The sequence below is a fragment of the Microcebus murinus genome, chromosome 11, assembly GCF_040939455.1.
Source record: "Microcebus murinus isolate Inina chromosome 11, M.murinus_Inina_mat1.0, whole genome shotgun sequence".
NCBI lineage: Eukaryota > Metazoa > Chordata > Mammalia > Primates > Cheirogaleidae > Microcebus > Microcebus murinus.
In genome coordinates, this window is record NC_134114.1 from 54,664,716 (window position 1) to 54,680,393 (window position 15,678).

Consider the following 15,678-nt stretch of genomic DNA (forward strand, 5'->3'; position numbering starts at 1 on the left):
TTGACAGAGATAGGTAGAAGGCTGTTTGGGGCCCATAGATTGCCAACTTCCTGCCTGTGCCTGTCTAGGACCCCAGAGCTCTATGGTTAGTCAAATGATAACACCAACCCAAAAGATGGGTTAGGTGGAAAGACTACATTTTCTTCTCAGATGTATTCTCTGATTCCCAGGCTCAGAACCTGAGGGCAGGAGGTCTTTGGTTGTAAGGACCACCAGGCGAGTCTCCTTGACTTGCTGTTAGAGGGGATCTGGCCTCTGTGGCTCCATCTCCTCTGCTCGGCCAGATCACTGTGCTTGTCCCAGCCACCCACCTGAAACTTGTTTCTACGTGCCGCTCAGCCAAGGAGCTAAGAGCACCCGTGGTTTCCTGGGTAAAGCAAATATATCTTGTCAGGAGGGTCAAATGAGATCGTGTATGTAAAGCACTTAGCATACTGTCTGGCACATTCTAAGTACTCTGTAAACAGCAACTATTAATATATACACACATCTGTATACATTAAGATAAACACATCTGTGTGTATATATATATACGTATATTTGCATATACACACATCTGTATATCTGTGTATATATATCTGTATAGATTATACATGTAATATACATGGATATATATATATATACTTAGATTCATATGTATGTCATACATATTAATATGTACACACAGATATGTGTATATACATATGAGTGTGTGTGTAGGTGTACAAGGGTAGTCAGAAGACAAAACATCATAAAGTTATGCTCTGTGGCACCACCATGGAAGCCCAAGACTCTTGCCTTTTTCCTGGCACCTCTTGATTTTTTATCTCATGAGACATTCCAGGTTTTATAGGCTTTCACTTAGGTTGTTGGAGAATCTAATATGAGCTCTTGTTCAAGATTTAACTGAGAGGTGCCAGGCCAGCAGTATGCCATACATAGGAGAAAACCTGCCTATGGGCTACACAGAGAAGCATATGCCAAACAAACCCCAGTAAAAACTTTTCCTTAATAAGAGTACGAAAGCTTGTGAAAAACTATGAAGGCCTTAAAAAGTTCTCTTGAAATTTCAAAACAAGACAAGTTCATTTCAAAACTAGACGCAAGAAGGAAATAGAAGGATGTTCTTATAAATGGAAGACCCCAGAAAAATATCACCCCTAGAATACTCTTGAAAAAATAACTTGGTGTATTCAAACCAAAATAAAACAAAACTAATAAATCAAGAAGTGAACACATGAGTGTTTTTTGTTTGTTTGTTTGTTTGTTTGTTTGTTTTTTACTCAGGTTTGTTTTTTTTTTGAGACACAGTCTCACTTTGTTGCCCAGGCTAGAGTGAGTGCCGTGACATCAGCCTAGCTCACAGCAACCTCAATCTCCTGAGCTCAAGCAATCCTTCTGCCTCAGCCTCCTGAGTAGCTGGGACTATAGGCATGCGCCACCATGCCCGGATAATTTTTTTTTTTTGTATATATATTTTTAGTTGGTCAATTAATTTCTTTCTATTTTTAGTAGAGACAAGGTCTCGCTCTTGCTCAGGCTGGTTTCAAACTCCTGACCTGGAGCGATCTGCCCACCTCGGCTTCCACAAAGTGCTAGGATTACAGGTGTGAGCCACCACGCTCGGCCCACTTGAATGTTAACATAATTATTTTCAATAGGCTAAGATCTAAAACAAATGTCAAAAATATTTTTTAAAACTTATGAAATAATTATTTTTTATATTCTATAGCAATTTTCTTTACCTAAAGCCACAGAAGTTATAAATAGCAAGAACATTCAAGAGTATTCTTATAAAAGATACTTTTGAAAAATTTAAAAATAACTAAAATTAGAGATTGGATATACTTTTTCAAAAATTTGAACACAGGAAAAAGCAAAAAAATGTAGCTCATATATAAGGAGACAGGAAATAAAATGTTTTTAAAATTAGAAGTCTTAGGGCAAGAGTGGAACTATTAGTTTATAATAAATGAAAATAGTGTAAACACTCCTATTAAAAGACAAAAAGGTCAGATTTAGTCAAAACCCCAAATTGACCATATGTATTTTATATGTGACAGTGTGACACAAAACACCCTCATTAGTGAGAATTTTGGTCTCTAGGCTTCCAGGTACATTTCAAGTGACACCCAACGCCCCGGAAGATGTACTGTCAAAGCAGCCTCATAACGTTTTCTCTAAGATGTCAGGAATAATGCTTCACAGCTCTGAGGCCTTAACAGACCTTGGAATACTCAGTAAAATTTTTAAGATTATTTACTAAAAGTAAAAGAAAAAAAAAGAAAGCCAGTAATAAATAAATGAAAAAACGAAGAGACCTAAGCAGCGTAACTGGTCATAAAACTAGTCTCTGGGTCTCTTGACAACCAAGGCAAAAGATAAATTTAATGGATCGTGTCATTTTTGACGTAAAGTAAATGGCAATGTAGCTGTTTTTCAGGAAAGGCCAAGTTTATCTAGTTGTAATTTGTGGGAAGTTTATTTATAGGCTATATTATAAGGGATATTGAACGATATAACAGACATTATCTTCAATAACACTTTCTACATAAAGGCAGGTATTTTACACATGGCCATTTCTTAGGTCAATAATTAATCAGAACTTGGTAAAGGAAGGTAGCCATGTGGGAAGCCAGAGAAAGGTAACTGAGGATGTGGTTTCCATTTGATGTGGCTTGACATGAACACAAGGCATAAAAGAATCAGATTTATCTCCAACATGTATATCTCATTTTATTATACATGCACAATGTAGGCACACACATGCATAACACACCCCGATTTCACTTTCTCCTGGCTTCCCATTGTTTTCAGGATAAAGACAAAAATTCTCACCTTGGACACCAAAGCCCTGTCCCTGTCTACTTTCCAGCTCCTCTCTGCAGCTACATTCATCTTCCAGCTCCTCAGACTTGGCATTGTACCTAATCTGCCGCACTGCCGTGCTGCTGCTGTTTTCTCTGCATGGAATGTTCTTCATACTCTAGTTGCAAAGTTGATTCTCAATGAGGAAAGCCAATCTAAATTAATTTAAATTGAATGCATGAAATTTTTCTGAAGTAGCAATAGTTTTTAAATCTTTTGATATATGTAGCCATACAATTAGACTAAAAACATTCTGTCTAAAATAGGTTTGGGAGGACATATGGTAAGACATAGAAGAAACCTAAGTAAGATCTTCAGTGGCTTATAAATAACATCAATTATAGTTCTTAACACATGTGAAATAGTTTCTGCTTAAACAGTGCCCTGCTATCTTATTTATGCATTTTATTTTTATTTAGAAAATAGGTTTTTCAAAATGTAAAGGTAGACTTCAATCTAACTTCTATCCAAATCATCACAGATTCTTAAACAACATTTTCTCTTCAGTGTAATGGAGAAGTGAAAATCAGTAATGACTGTCTTCAATGAAGGGCCTGGAAATTTTGAGTAGCCTCTTCTTTTGAGTAGATGTACAATAGAGGAAGAATATTTTTAAGTTAAAGGGTGGTCATAAAGCTGGAGAAATCTTGAGACATCGTCTGGATACTCATCACTTAACCTCTCTCAGCGAGATGATGATAAAACCCTTTATTCACCAGAGACCTTCTGAGAAAGCATCTCTGTAGGGCCTCTTTGCCCTACTTACCTGCCTTTTCTTCTAGAAGGGTTGAGTTACCAGGTCCACTCATGGTTGTCTGTGTTAATGTTATCATACTAACATTAGAGGAGATTAAGGTAGGAACAGTCCAAAAGAATAGATAATCTCAAAGCCATGTATATGTAACTTTCAAAGTTATCACACGAGTGTACCACAACAAATTTACCTTTTTCCTAGTTATGGCTACAATTCAATGAAGTGGCACGCATTCTCCTACTGTCTCCTTTAGAAGCTCTTCTTAGTATGCTGTTACCTTAAACATTGTTGTTTTCCAGGACTCTATTTTCAGTTAACTTCTCTTTTAACTGTATATACTCTTCTTAGCTTATCTTAGCCTACTACCTGCATTTCTGTCTCCTAATGCACAAATCTCCTGAGCTCCAGATGTGCCCACATTGAAGGTCTTTGTGGACATCCTTATAGATCCTATAGAACCTTCAAAAACTGTATCTCTAAATCTGAACTTATCACCTTAAGAACTCCCAAGCCTCATCCTTGTCCTAAATTCTATCAGCAAGTACTACTTGCACCACCTAAAGTGGGAAACCATCTATTTATTTATTTCCTTTTGCCTCATTATATCCCCAAAAAATCACTATGTCCTGTTCTTCTACCTCCTAAACATCACTCATTATTACTCCTTACTTTTCATTCTTACTGCCACTGATTTGGTTCAGCCCTCATCATTCACTGCCCTCTGTCCTGTACTATTCTTCAGGAATCCCAAACTCTTTTTAGTTGCCCTGCTGAGAGAAATACAAGAGAAACACTATTTCCTTTCATACCTCTGGACATTTGCACATGGTATTCCTCCCACTTGGAATGTCCTCCAAGCAACTTTACATGCATGACAGATAACATACTTCTCTATAAACCTCAGCTTAAATTCTGAAGTTCATGAAGCCTTCTCTTACACTCCCAAATCAAATAGGATATTCTGAACAGTATTTCTCTCCCACCTTATATAGACCTCCGTTAGAGCACTTTTCACTTTGTATGGTAACTGCTTGGAGGATATGATGTTTTATTTTTGCATCCCCACTAGGTACCAATGAATGAATGAACAAAAAAACAAACATTGATGAGTGGAGAAGAGGAATCCTCCCAAAAGTAATATGTTGAATTAAGAACATTCCTTTAATGTTAAAAAAATTTTTTTAATCTAGAGTATTAAAAAATAATCCATCCATGGATTATTTTGAGCTGACTGCATTTGGAATCCCATATTTAACACAGAAATTACTTTTCTTAAGCAAGACATCTTTGTCTACTTGGCTGTAAGGAAGCTACTGCCTACCTGGTATAACATGGAAGATGCCAAGGGTCCCCAAGTCACCTCTGTCAAAAGCTGGCCTTGATACCTGGCTTCTCACAATAGAATTGCTACTTTGAATGTTGGTAGGATCTCAAAAAAAATCTGTTCAAATCCCTTGCAGGGGTAATGTATGCACATTTCCATGTCCTCTCAGATTAAACAAGAACAGGTAAATCTTGATTAACAGGGGCAGGTAAGCCAGGTCCACAGAAGAACAATTCTTCCTTTTTTTCTATTTTCAGGATTTACTCTCTGTGTTGAAACCATTGCTTCTCTTATATTGTGGTTCTTTTCCTTAGCAAAAGCAGTCTAACCTAAGTCATAGATAGTAGCTTTTTTACACCGACCCTCCATCCTTTATTTCCCTTATGTGGCTGAAAAATCAGTGTTGATGCTTGCAATCGAAACTCATCCGTACAGCCTTGCAGCAGGGCCACCTGTGGGTGTGCGCTCACTCGCCACTGTGGGTACGGCTGTGGGGAAGGAAGGAAGGGCCATGGTGGTACTCTAAGAACAAAAGCTTTAAGAACTACTGTTTGAGGTCAAATTCATCAAATAAGAAGGTTTCAAAGAAAAGTATAGACAGTCATTTTAGTCCAAGCCAAATAATTCTTAATCCAGAAGCTATTCAACCTGGATGTTTTATCTATTAATACTAATGTGTGTGTTTGCAATAATGATCAAAGAAGGGCATTTTGGTTTCATATTTTTCCATTGCTACTTACTCTTCCCCCATATCTCTATGGCATTCCCTCTCACTCATTCTTTATTTGGTCTTTTAAGTGCTATTTGGACCTGTATGCTTATGGAGGGATTATCAATACCACTTCCTTTTTATTGGATTATTGGAGTCATTTTTGCTCCCATAAAAACAAATTGTAGGGCTGGGCGCGGTGGTTCACGCCTGTAATCCTAGCTCTCTGGGAGGCCGAGGCGGGCGGATTGCTCGAGGTCAGGAGTTCGAAACCAGCCTGAGCAAGAGCGAGACCCCGTCTCTACTATAAATAGAAAGAAATTAATTGGCCAACTAATATATATACAAAAAAATTAGCCGGGCATGGTGGCGAATGCCTGTAGTCCCAGCTACTTGGGAGGCTGAGGCAGGAGGATTGCTTGAGCCAGGAGTTTGAAGTTGCTGTGAGCTAGGCTGACGCCATGGCACTCACTCTAGCCTGGGCAACAAAGTGAGACTCTGTCTCAAAAAAAAAAAAAAAAAAACAAATTGTAAGCCTAAGCACAGCAACTTGAGAGAAAAGAACTCAGCACTTTGCATTTTGTTGTTCTCTACAGGTAAACAAAATCAAAACCCCTAAACAAATAGATGAGCTGATTGAAATTGAGAGTGACACAGGAACATGGTACAGGAGGTGTTTTGTTCGGATCCGCACGGAACTGTATGGAGTAAGTAAGGAGTCCTGCGCCTGCATGTCAACCCGTTGCATGTGAGGGCAGTCAGAACAGGGGTTGACTGCGCTTGTCCCATGAGAGAGGCTCTTCCCCGCTGCCCAGGACACCTGACTCCTGGACTGGGACCAGGCCACTTGCACCCTCTTTGGATCTGAAGTTACCAATACATTCCTCTATGGGACAGGGAAGGCATTAGGCCAGGGGTCTTGGTAGGGATGGGTGCCTTGAAGTCTTGAGTTACTTTGTCCATGGGCCTCCAGGAAGCTGAAAAATGATAATCCCAGTATTGGATTTCCTATGGCCTTTATCTTTTACATTTTAAGTTGAAATGAGTTCAACCCAATGAAAACTCAGCTTTTTTATAATTTGGTGTGTGTGTGGGGGGGATTGATTAAATAACTGCATAAGAAAACTAACTCTCTAATATTTCACAGATTTGGTTGACTTTTATGAGATGTTTCAACTACCCAGTCAGGGAAAATACAATAAAGCTTACAATTGTTTGGTTCACCCTGTCCTTTGGGTAAGTGATATTTAAATTCTTGGCAAGCAAAATTGTTGAATGTTCACATTGCCAACTCCCAGCCATACTGCCTTCTTCCCTTATACCACTCGATGCTGTTAACCTGCTAGTGAAGAATTTTCTCTTCAGCTTAGATTTGCTAACAGCTGTGGTTTTTATAAACCAATTATTTTATTTATCTTGTCATAAAGCCCGGGTGGCAAAACCAGGAGTGTTTAGAAAGCCCGTGAAGGCCCTGGATGATTTGCCCTGTGAGTTCTCCACCATCCTCTCTCAGCCCCAGCCATGCCAGCCTCTCTGCTCTTCTTGAACATTCCAGAACTGTTCCCATCACAGGCCTTTGTACTGGTGCTCTGCCTGGAATACTTCCCCAGATATCTGCCCTGCTCATTTCCTTACCTCTTCAAGTCTTTCCTCAGTTGTCACCTTCTCACCTTCCCTAAACACCTTTTTATAAATTGCAGACCTTCCCCACTCTCTATCCCCTTCTCAGCTCTCTTTTTCCCCACAGCGCTTTCCACCTTTGAATACACTTCTTTATTCTGTGTAGAGAATAGTCTGGCTTCCCTGTCTGGAAACCCCATGAGGACAGGGGTTTAAACTGCCTTGTTCACTGATATGTATCCCTGGCACATAATGGAAGCTCAATAAACAGTTGCTGCCACGGGAATAAAACTACCTTATATGTGTTCTAGGAAAAGAGGAGGTACGGAGAAAAATGTCAGGATTTGATGTGCCAATCACTGACGTAGTCAGCTTACAATGTGTGTGTACAAGTCTGCTGCTGCCTAATTCACTGTTTAGAAAAAGTGTAATACCTTACATTTTCAGGTCAGTAGGATCTTGGTGCCTGGTAGAGCCTAATATTTTAGCTGCAAGTCCATCTCTTAATGGCCCTAAATTAAAACAGGCAAGTGACCAAAGACGACTGTTCTTTCCCAGTGCTGAGTGAGGTGGGACATGGGGAAAGAAGGAAGTTGGGGCCTAGCAGCTCATTCTCTGGGTGACTTGGTTAGCTATGTGACTTGGGGACGTTACTTCCTCTCAGCTCCTCATTTCCAAATTAAGAGAGTTGATTTAGAATATGTAAAGTAATTCCCACCCAAATTCCAGAAAATCCATTAATCTCAAAGGAAGGGAAGGCTGGAAATTAACATATAGTAAGTGCCTACTGTGTGCCTACATGCTAGGTTAGGTATGAAGTAGACAAAAGTCCTACTGTCAAGGTGTCAAGAGTGGTAATCATTATCTGGCTTATTTTGTTTACTTATTCATTATTGACCAGATTTTAAGCCTTATGATTTCTTTACTGCTATATCCCTGGAACCTAAGCAGTGCCTAACATTTAGTGATTGTTTGGTAAGTGTTTGCTGAACGAATGAAAAAGTAGCTGAAACCCCTCCACATCATTGATGGTGGACATTTCAGGGCAATGTGCCTCCCTCATTATTGCCATTCTAAAGTTTTTCTGCCCCGTGTATCTGATGAGGGAGCAATGCCATAGATATTGCATCCTGAGTCATTTCTTATTCATGACCACCGTCACACGCCCCAGTAATGCATTCATGGTCTGAATCCTGATGACAATGATGATGATTAAAAATGACTCATATGTCCTTGGAGCACTCTCTATGTGCTGGGTGCTTTGCATGCCATTTAGTCCGAGCAACCGTCCAAGAAGGCGGCTCTGACCATCATTCTGATACTAGAGATGGGCAACTGGGTTTAGATAACTGGCCTGAGCTCATGCAGCTGGTAAGAGCCACAACCAGCATTCAAACCCAGCCTGTCTGCCTGCAAAGGTGATGCGCATAACCGCTTCTTTTTCTTTGCATAGCTAAGTGTCACTGGGGATAAACTAGAGTGGTGGTTTTTGAACTTGAGCGCACATCAGAAGAATCACTTAGAAGATTCCACCGCCAGAGTTTTTGATTCATCAGCTCTCAGTGGAGCCTGAGTTTGCATTTCAAACAAGTTCGTGGGTGATGCTGATGCTGCTGGTCCAGGGACCCTACTTTGGGAATTGCTACTTTAGAGCAGCACTGTCCCATAGAAATGTGAACCACAGATGTCATTTGAAATTTTCTAGTAATTGCCATGTGAAAAAAAAAGGAAGCAGGTGAAATAAAATTCTATACTTCATTCAATTCTTTATACCCCAAAGAGTATCATTTCAATATATGATCAATATAAAAATCTAGATACCCAAGAAGCTAAAAAAATAAATAAATAAATAAATAAAAATAAATAAATAAATAAAAATTATTAATGACTAATTATTCATTCTTTTTTTTCATAAGTCTTCAAAATCCTGCAGTATTTTGTATTTATGGTATATCTCAGTTTGAACTAGTCACATCCCAGCTGCTAGGTAGCCACATGTGATTAGTGGCTACTATACTGAACAGCACAGCCGCACAACACAACTGTTAGAATAACACATTAGAGGCCAAGAGACAGAAAGGAGAAATCACTTGGATTTTCAGATAACAACCTGAATGTCCTTTTCACAGTCTTGCACCATCTTGGGGAATGGGGCCCTACCCCTAGGTTTGCCATGTCACAGTAGTGTAGGAACCAAGAAAGATTCTCCATTACTGAAAGAGGTTATTCTTTAAGGGCTGTCACAGTTCTTGGATCCCAGGAGTTTGTACCACCAGACTAGGAGATAGGGTTTCTCAGCACAACGTGGGATGATGAGAAAGATATTGGGGCCAAGATGTCTTCATCCATTTGTGCTGCTATAACACAATACCACAGACTAGGTAATTTATAAGTAACAGAATTTTTTTAAAAAAATTTTATAGAGACAGAGTCTCTCTATTGCTCAGGCTGGTCTGGAACTGCTGGCCTCAGCCTCCCAAAGTGCTGGGATTACAGGGGTGAGCCACCATGCCCAGCCAATAACAGAAATTTATTTCTCACAGTGCTGAGGCTGGAGATCCAAGATCAAACCACTGGCAGGTTCAGGGTCTGATAATGATCCAGTCTCTTCTTCCAAGATAGCACCTTATTGCTGAGACCTCCAGAAGAGAGAAACACTGTGTCCTCACATGGCAGAAGGAATGGAAGAGTCAAAGGGGAAGGAGGCAACTCCTTCACACCTCTTTTATGAGAACACTAATTCCATTCATGAGGGCTTTGCCCTCGTGATCTAATCACCTCCTAAAGTCCCGACCTCTAATACTATCACATTGGGGTTTAAGTTCCAACACATGAATTTTGAGAGGACACATTCAGAGCATAGCACCATGCGTGGTATAGGGTGGGATTCTTTCAGCACATCTCTTCCCAAAGGAGGGATTCAGGAATTACATACCTGTAGTTCTCCAGCTAACCCCAGGCCATCTCTCTAGCTTGATTTTTGCAGATTAATGGAGGGCGAGGGCTAACCTGGATTACTGTATGATTTATTTATAATGTTATATGGAGCCAGCGCTTCTCTGGAAAGCACACTGCTCTGCAAACGTTAGGGAGGTGTTCATTGACTCTGGTGTGCTAGTGTCTTTACAAACTCACATTTCTTTGTCTTTCCAGGTACTATGGATTATCTGTTTGGTTCCCTGATGTCATTAAACATCTGCAGTCTGATGAATATGCATCGCTAACTAGAAATGTGGAGAGAGATAAATATGCAAATTTCAGTATTAACTTTACAATGGAAAATCAGATTCATACTGGAATGGAATACGACAATGGCAGGTCTAGAAACTTTGAAATAACTTAATTTGCTACCCAGCCACAAAAATTTATTTCTTGTTAGCCATCACTGTACTAAAACATGCATAATATATATTTTTTCTTTTTAGTTTTTACATGTAGTCACTTTCATGATGAATTTGAATACTTCCAAATTTGCTTTAAAGAAAAGGTACACATCTATCAGTTACATCACCTAAAACTATTTTTGAAACTCTAGTTGTTCATATTTATTAAAAAACTGAATTGCTTCATATTTATTAAGCAGTGGAATTGACCAAAATAAAAAAAAATTTTAGAGAGACTTTGAAGAGCAATGAAAAGAAGTTAGGGTAGAGAAGAGTGAGGAATATGAAGAAATAAGATGGGATTACTTAACTGACAGAAGAAATCTGAAATGTAATTTGATGAATCTTCTATTCCTGAGAAAGGGGACCACTTTTTGGAATTCTTCTGTACTATGCTAAATCAAGAATCGGAGTATATCAAGAAGAGTTTTGATTAGAGAAAAGGAATGATTCTCCAAAGTTAAGGGCTTTGAAAAGATGTAAGGCATGAATAAGGGACTGTTGAGAACAGGATCTGAAATGCTTCTTGCTGACAAGGGAGAACTGGCTCAGGGAGGTGGTTCTGGGTTATTCTTTCAGAGAGGGAAAAGAACAGACAAGGTATTAATACCTGTTTATATCTAGGTACTTGTCCAAACAAATAATTGCTGGTGTGAGTTCATGATCGCTTCCATCATTCTTAGGGACTTTTAAATTGTCCCATTTTCAAAAGTGAGAAAAGTAAAAATCTAAAATAATCAAAGTTGCCCAGGGCAAAAACCAGTCTGGAAAGATGAAAAAGAATTCTGTGGGATGCTTATGATCTGTGTAATATAAAGGAAAGTTACTAACTAGGAGGTAATTATTTGAATTAGTAATTCAAGGAGTGACCTCATCATAACCCAAGCCATATAGGATCACCTTCACTCTCCCACATGCAATACTGTACTTGTATTTAGCAGAAACCTTAGTGTCAAGTGCTCTGTAATTCTAAGGTGAAAGTTTGTTTAGCTAAGAAAGTATTGTTACTCCATTAGAAATTTCTAATATATATTAATGTCTCTGACAGTCATATTTTCAGTAATATTTGTTAAAATTCAAGCTAGATATTCAGTTATCACTTAGAATTTTATGTTATCAATATAATTATTAATCATTTTAATAGTAGTATTAAAATCCTTGTAAAACATATACATTATACATTTATTTTAAAAGATGATAGAAAAAATATTTTTGTCCTTCAGAAAATTTTGAAATATCCCTGACTTAATTTTTAGAAAATAGTTTTCCCTATTCAAGTTATAAAATGGCAATTCTTCCCATGCTGATATGGAGTAACCTCCAAGGCAAGACTATAAGGAGACAGGGCCGGGTGTAGCTAGCACCTGAGAAACTGATAGCAGTGGTTGCCCCAGGGCAGAGGAACTGGTTGGCTTGGGGATGGATGGGAAAAGACTTAGTTTTTCCATTTTCAACATTTTGGTTTTTTTGTTTTTTTTTTTTTGAGACAGAGTCTCCCTGTTACCCTGAGTAGAGTGCCATGGCGTCAGCCTAGCTCACAGCACTTCAAACTCCTGGGCACAAGCAATCCTTCTGCCTCAGCCTCCCCAGTAGCTGGGACTTTAGGCATGTGCCACCATGCCCAGCTAATTTTTTCTATATATATATATATATATTTTTTTTTTTTTAGTTGGCTAATTAATTTCTTTCTATGTTTAGTAGAGACGGGGTCTCACTCAGGCTGGTTTTGAACTCCTGACCTTGAGCAATCTGCCTGCCTAAGCCTCCCCAAGTGCTAGGATTACAGGTGTGAGCCACTGTGCCCGGCCAACATTTTGAATTTTATACCATGGGTATTTTGTGTGTATAATCCATTCAAAAACGAAAAATTATTTCTCCTTTGCAAATTCACTTCCTTTTCAAAAAATTGATTGTCTTAAAATGTGCCATTATTTAGCCTCTTTTATTTAGTGCATTTATTAATAGATGGTTTTACTCTGGGCCCCTGGAGTGGGAGTTGAAACAAGATTGTTTTTTTAAGCTCATTCATTGGTCTGTGAGGCCACAATGCATTTTGAACCAACAAATGCAGTCGGGCATTAGGGTGAGAAGAAATTTGAAAGTACTCAACAGTTAGTGAATTGATTTTAAGTCAGCTCACTTGCGTATAAGGATCAGTTCCTGGCCAGGCACGGTGGCTCATGCCTGTAATCCTAGCACACTGGGAGGCCAAGGCAGGAGGATCGTTTGAGCTCAGGAGTTCGAGACCAGCCTGAGCAAGAGTGAGACACCGTCTCTACTAAAAAAAAAATAGAAAGAAATTAGCTGGACAACTTAAAATACATATAGAAAAAATTAGCCAGGCAGGGTGGCACATGCGTATAATCTCAGCTACTCAGGAGGCTGAGGCAGAAGGATTGCTTGAGCCCAGGAGTTTGAGGTTGCTGTGAGCTAGGCTGATGCCATGGCACTCTAGCCTGGGCAACAGAGTGAGACTCTGTCTCAAAAAAAAAAAAAAAAAAAAAAAAAAAATCGGATCAGTTCCCTTCTGACCCTTATAAAAGAGATATTGATATAATTACTCCGTCCTCAGGTGAACAATCATTTTCTTGTCAATGACTGGCTCAGTAAACATTCATAGTCTCTTAATAAAGTACCAAATACCTTATGAAATTCACCTGTGCTTTTGGGAGTCTTTATCAATGCTGATAAGGCCTGAGTCACAGACTCTTATAAGATGTTATGATCATTATGACTATTATCATCTTCACCACCTAGAATTCCCCCTTATAATGCCTAAAAATGTTGATGTCGACCATGAAAGCGGTTAAAGTTAAGAAATAATACTCAAAAATCTATCTGAACAGATTTTATTTTGTACATGTTTCTGAAGATAAGCAGAGCTCTCATAATTCTACTTGTTTCAAGGAGTATCTGTTGGCTGTGAGTAGAAGGCTCCTGGAAATGAGTGTAACCTATGAGTTTCTTGACCCCTAATTCAGTCATTCTTCTCATAAATGAAACAGAATTCTCATCCTCTCTCTTCAGGATAACTGGAAGTTCCCACAGTAGAATGCAGAAGCCTTGGGTTTTCAGATTAGGAAATAGAATCTTATTAAAAGTTCGAGTAGGAGAACGTCTTCAAGTTACAGCCATTAACCCCAAATAGAGACTTTTCAAATAAAGGCATGCATGAAGAAACAAAAGGGTAAGGTTGAAAAATAAAGAATTAATAGCCACAGGTAATCTCCAAACTCTCTGCTTTCAATTGTATACCTCACAAAACCACTTACCAACATCTCAAAAAGCTAAGGGAAGTTATCATGAGTGTCATCTCTTCTCTTGGTGGAAAATAATATTGGTGAGCAATGAAAGACCCAAATAACAGGCTGGATGAGGAAAAAGCAAAGAGCTTAGAACATCCATGAACCTATGTTCTTTATAATTAAGAAAGTCCACAGTGGGGCATCACATCTCTAAACCTGTTTGACTTAGCTTTGAATGCTGATGGGCCTAAGTCATTGATGCAACTTTTTGTGTGTGTGTTGGACAGATTCCTAGGGGTCAAGTTCAAATCCGTAACTTTCAAAGACTCAGTTTTTAAGTCCTGCACCTTCGAGGATGTGACTTCAGTCAACACCTACTTCAAGAACTGCACATTTATTGATACTGTTTTTGACAACACAGGTAGGTGTGCTACTTAGGGCCCAGCTCTTGGCAGAAATGTGACAACCATGTGATAGGATGGGCGGAAGCTTATGTGGGAAATGGATATTAAAGAGTAAATGATCACGCCTGTAATCCTAGCTCTTGGGAGGCCGAGGCGGGCAGATTGCTCAAGGTCAGGAGTTCAAAACCAGCCTGAGCAAGAGCGAGACCCCGTCTCTACTATAAATAGAAAGAAATTAATTGGCCAACTGATATATATATAAAAAATTAGCCGGGCATGGTGGCGCATGCCTGTAGTCCCAGCTACTCGGGAGGCTGAGGCAGAAGGATCACTCAAGCCCAGGAGTTTGAGGTTGCTGTGAGCTAGGCTGACGCCATGGCACTCACTCTAGCCTGGGCAACAAAGTGAGACTCTGTCTCAAAAAAAAAAAAAAAAAAGAGTAAATGAACAAGTTCCCTAAATCAGCTTGGGTCAAACGTAAACTTATACTGTTTGCCTTTGTCAGATTTAATGCAAATGGGGCTTGCCAAAGTTCAAAGTTGGCAAAAAGAAAAAGTCCTTTGGAGAATAATGTTTAAAGCAAAGAATTAACCTGTAGCTTACTTAATAATCCTGGTTTCAAAATCTGGTGTTTGTGTAGGTGAGCATGCTTTAACTCTATAGTCAACAGAGATGGACAACATGTGACTGTGCTCAATCAGACACAATTTTTTAGCCCAATCCATATAAAGGAGTTTGAAAATCCCCTGAGGGGGGAAGAGGGGAAGGAAACATTGAATGAGCACCTACTATATGCCATTTCCTACTGTAGGTCACTAGACATTCATTATCTCACTTTTCACAATAGCTGAGGTTTTGAAAAATTAAGGAATTTGGCCATAATCATAGACCTACTATGTTTCCCCCAAAATAAGACAGGGTCTTATATTTATTCTCCCTCAAGAAGACACCCTAGGGCCTATTTTCAGGGGATGTGTTATTTTTTTTAAGTATGGTACAACAATTTACATTTATTCAAATATAGTTAATTCATCTTCTTCTGGAACATCATTATAACTCTCCAAACCCCGAATTCCATCCTGAATTTCTTGTGACTCTGTTTGCTATAGAACCATTGGCCCCAATCTCTCATGTTGAGCAATGAGCTCTCATGGGGCAGATGAGAAGTGCTGCTCATCTTCTTTACTGCTCCGCAACGAAATGCAGGGGTTGTGCAGATACACTGCCCATCACTAGGTCTTATTTTCAGGGTAGAGCTTATATTGCACAAATGCTTAGAAATCCTACTAGGGCTTATTTTATGGGTAGGTCTTATTTTCGGGGAAACACGGTAGTAACAGCTGGTGTTTGAACCCAGGTTTATCTGATTTCAGAGCCCATACTTTCCCACTC

The 15,678-nt window shown here is 39.2% G+C and overlaps 1 protein-coding gene across 1 annotated transcript in view; it reads left to right on the top strand.

The window, feature by feature from the left end:
- Positions 1–15,678, top strand: part of SV2C (synaptic vesicle glycoprotein 2C) — a 203,030-nt gene that overhangs the window by 161,488 nt on the left and 25,864 nt on the right. Inside the window, exons 7-10 of the mRNA XM_076008131.1 lie at positions 6,231–6,341; positions 6,782–6,870; positions 10,408–10,572; positions 14,170–14,303. Coding sequence (XP_075864246.1) covers positions 6,231–6,341; positions 6,782–6,870; positions 10,408–10,572; positions 14,170–14,303 — 499 coding nt within the window. The remainder of the gene's footprint in view (positions 1–6,230; positions 6,342–6,781; positions 6,871–10,407; positions 10,573–14,169; positions 14,304–15,678) is intronic.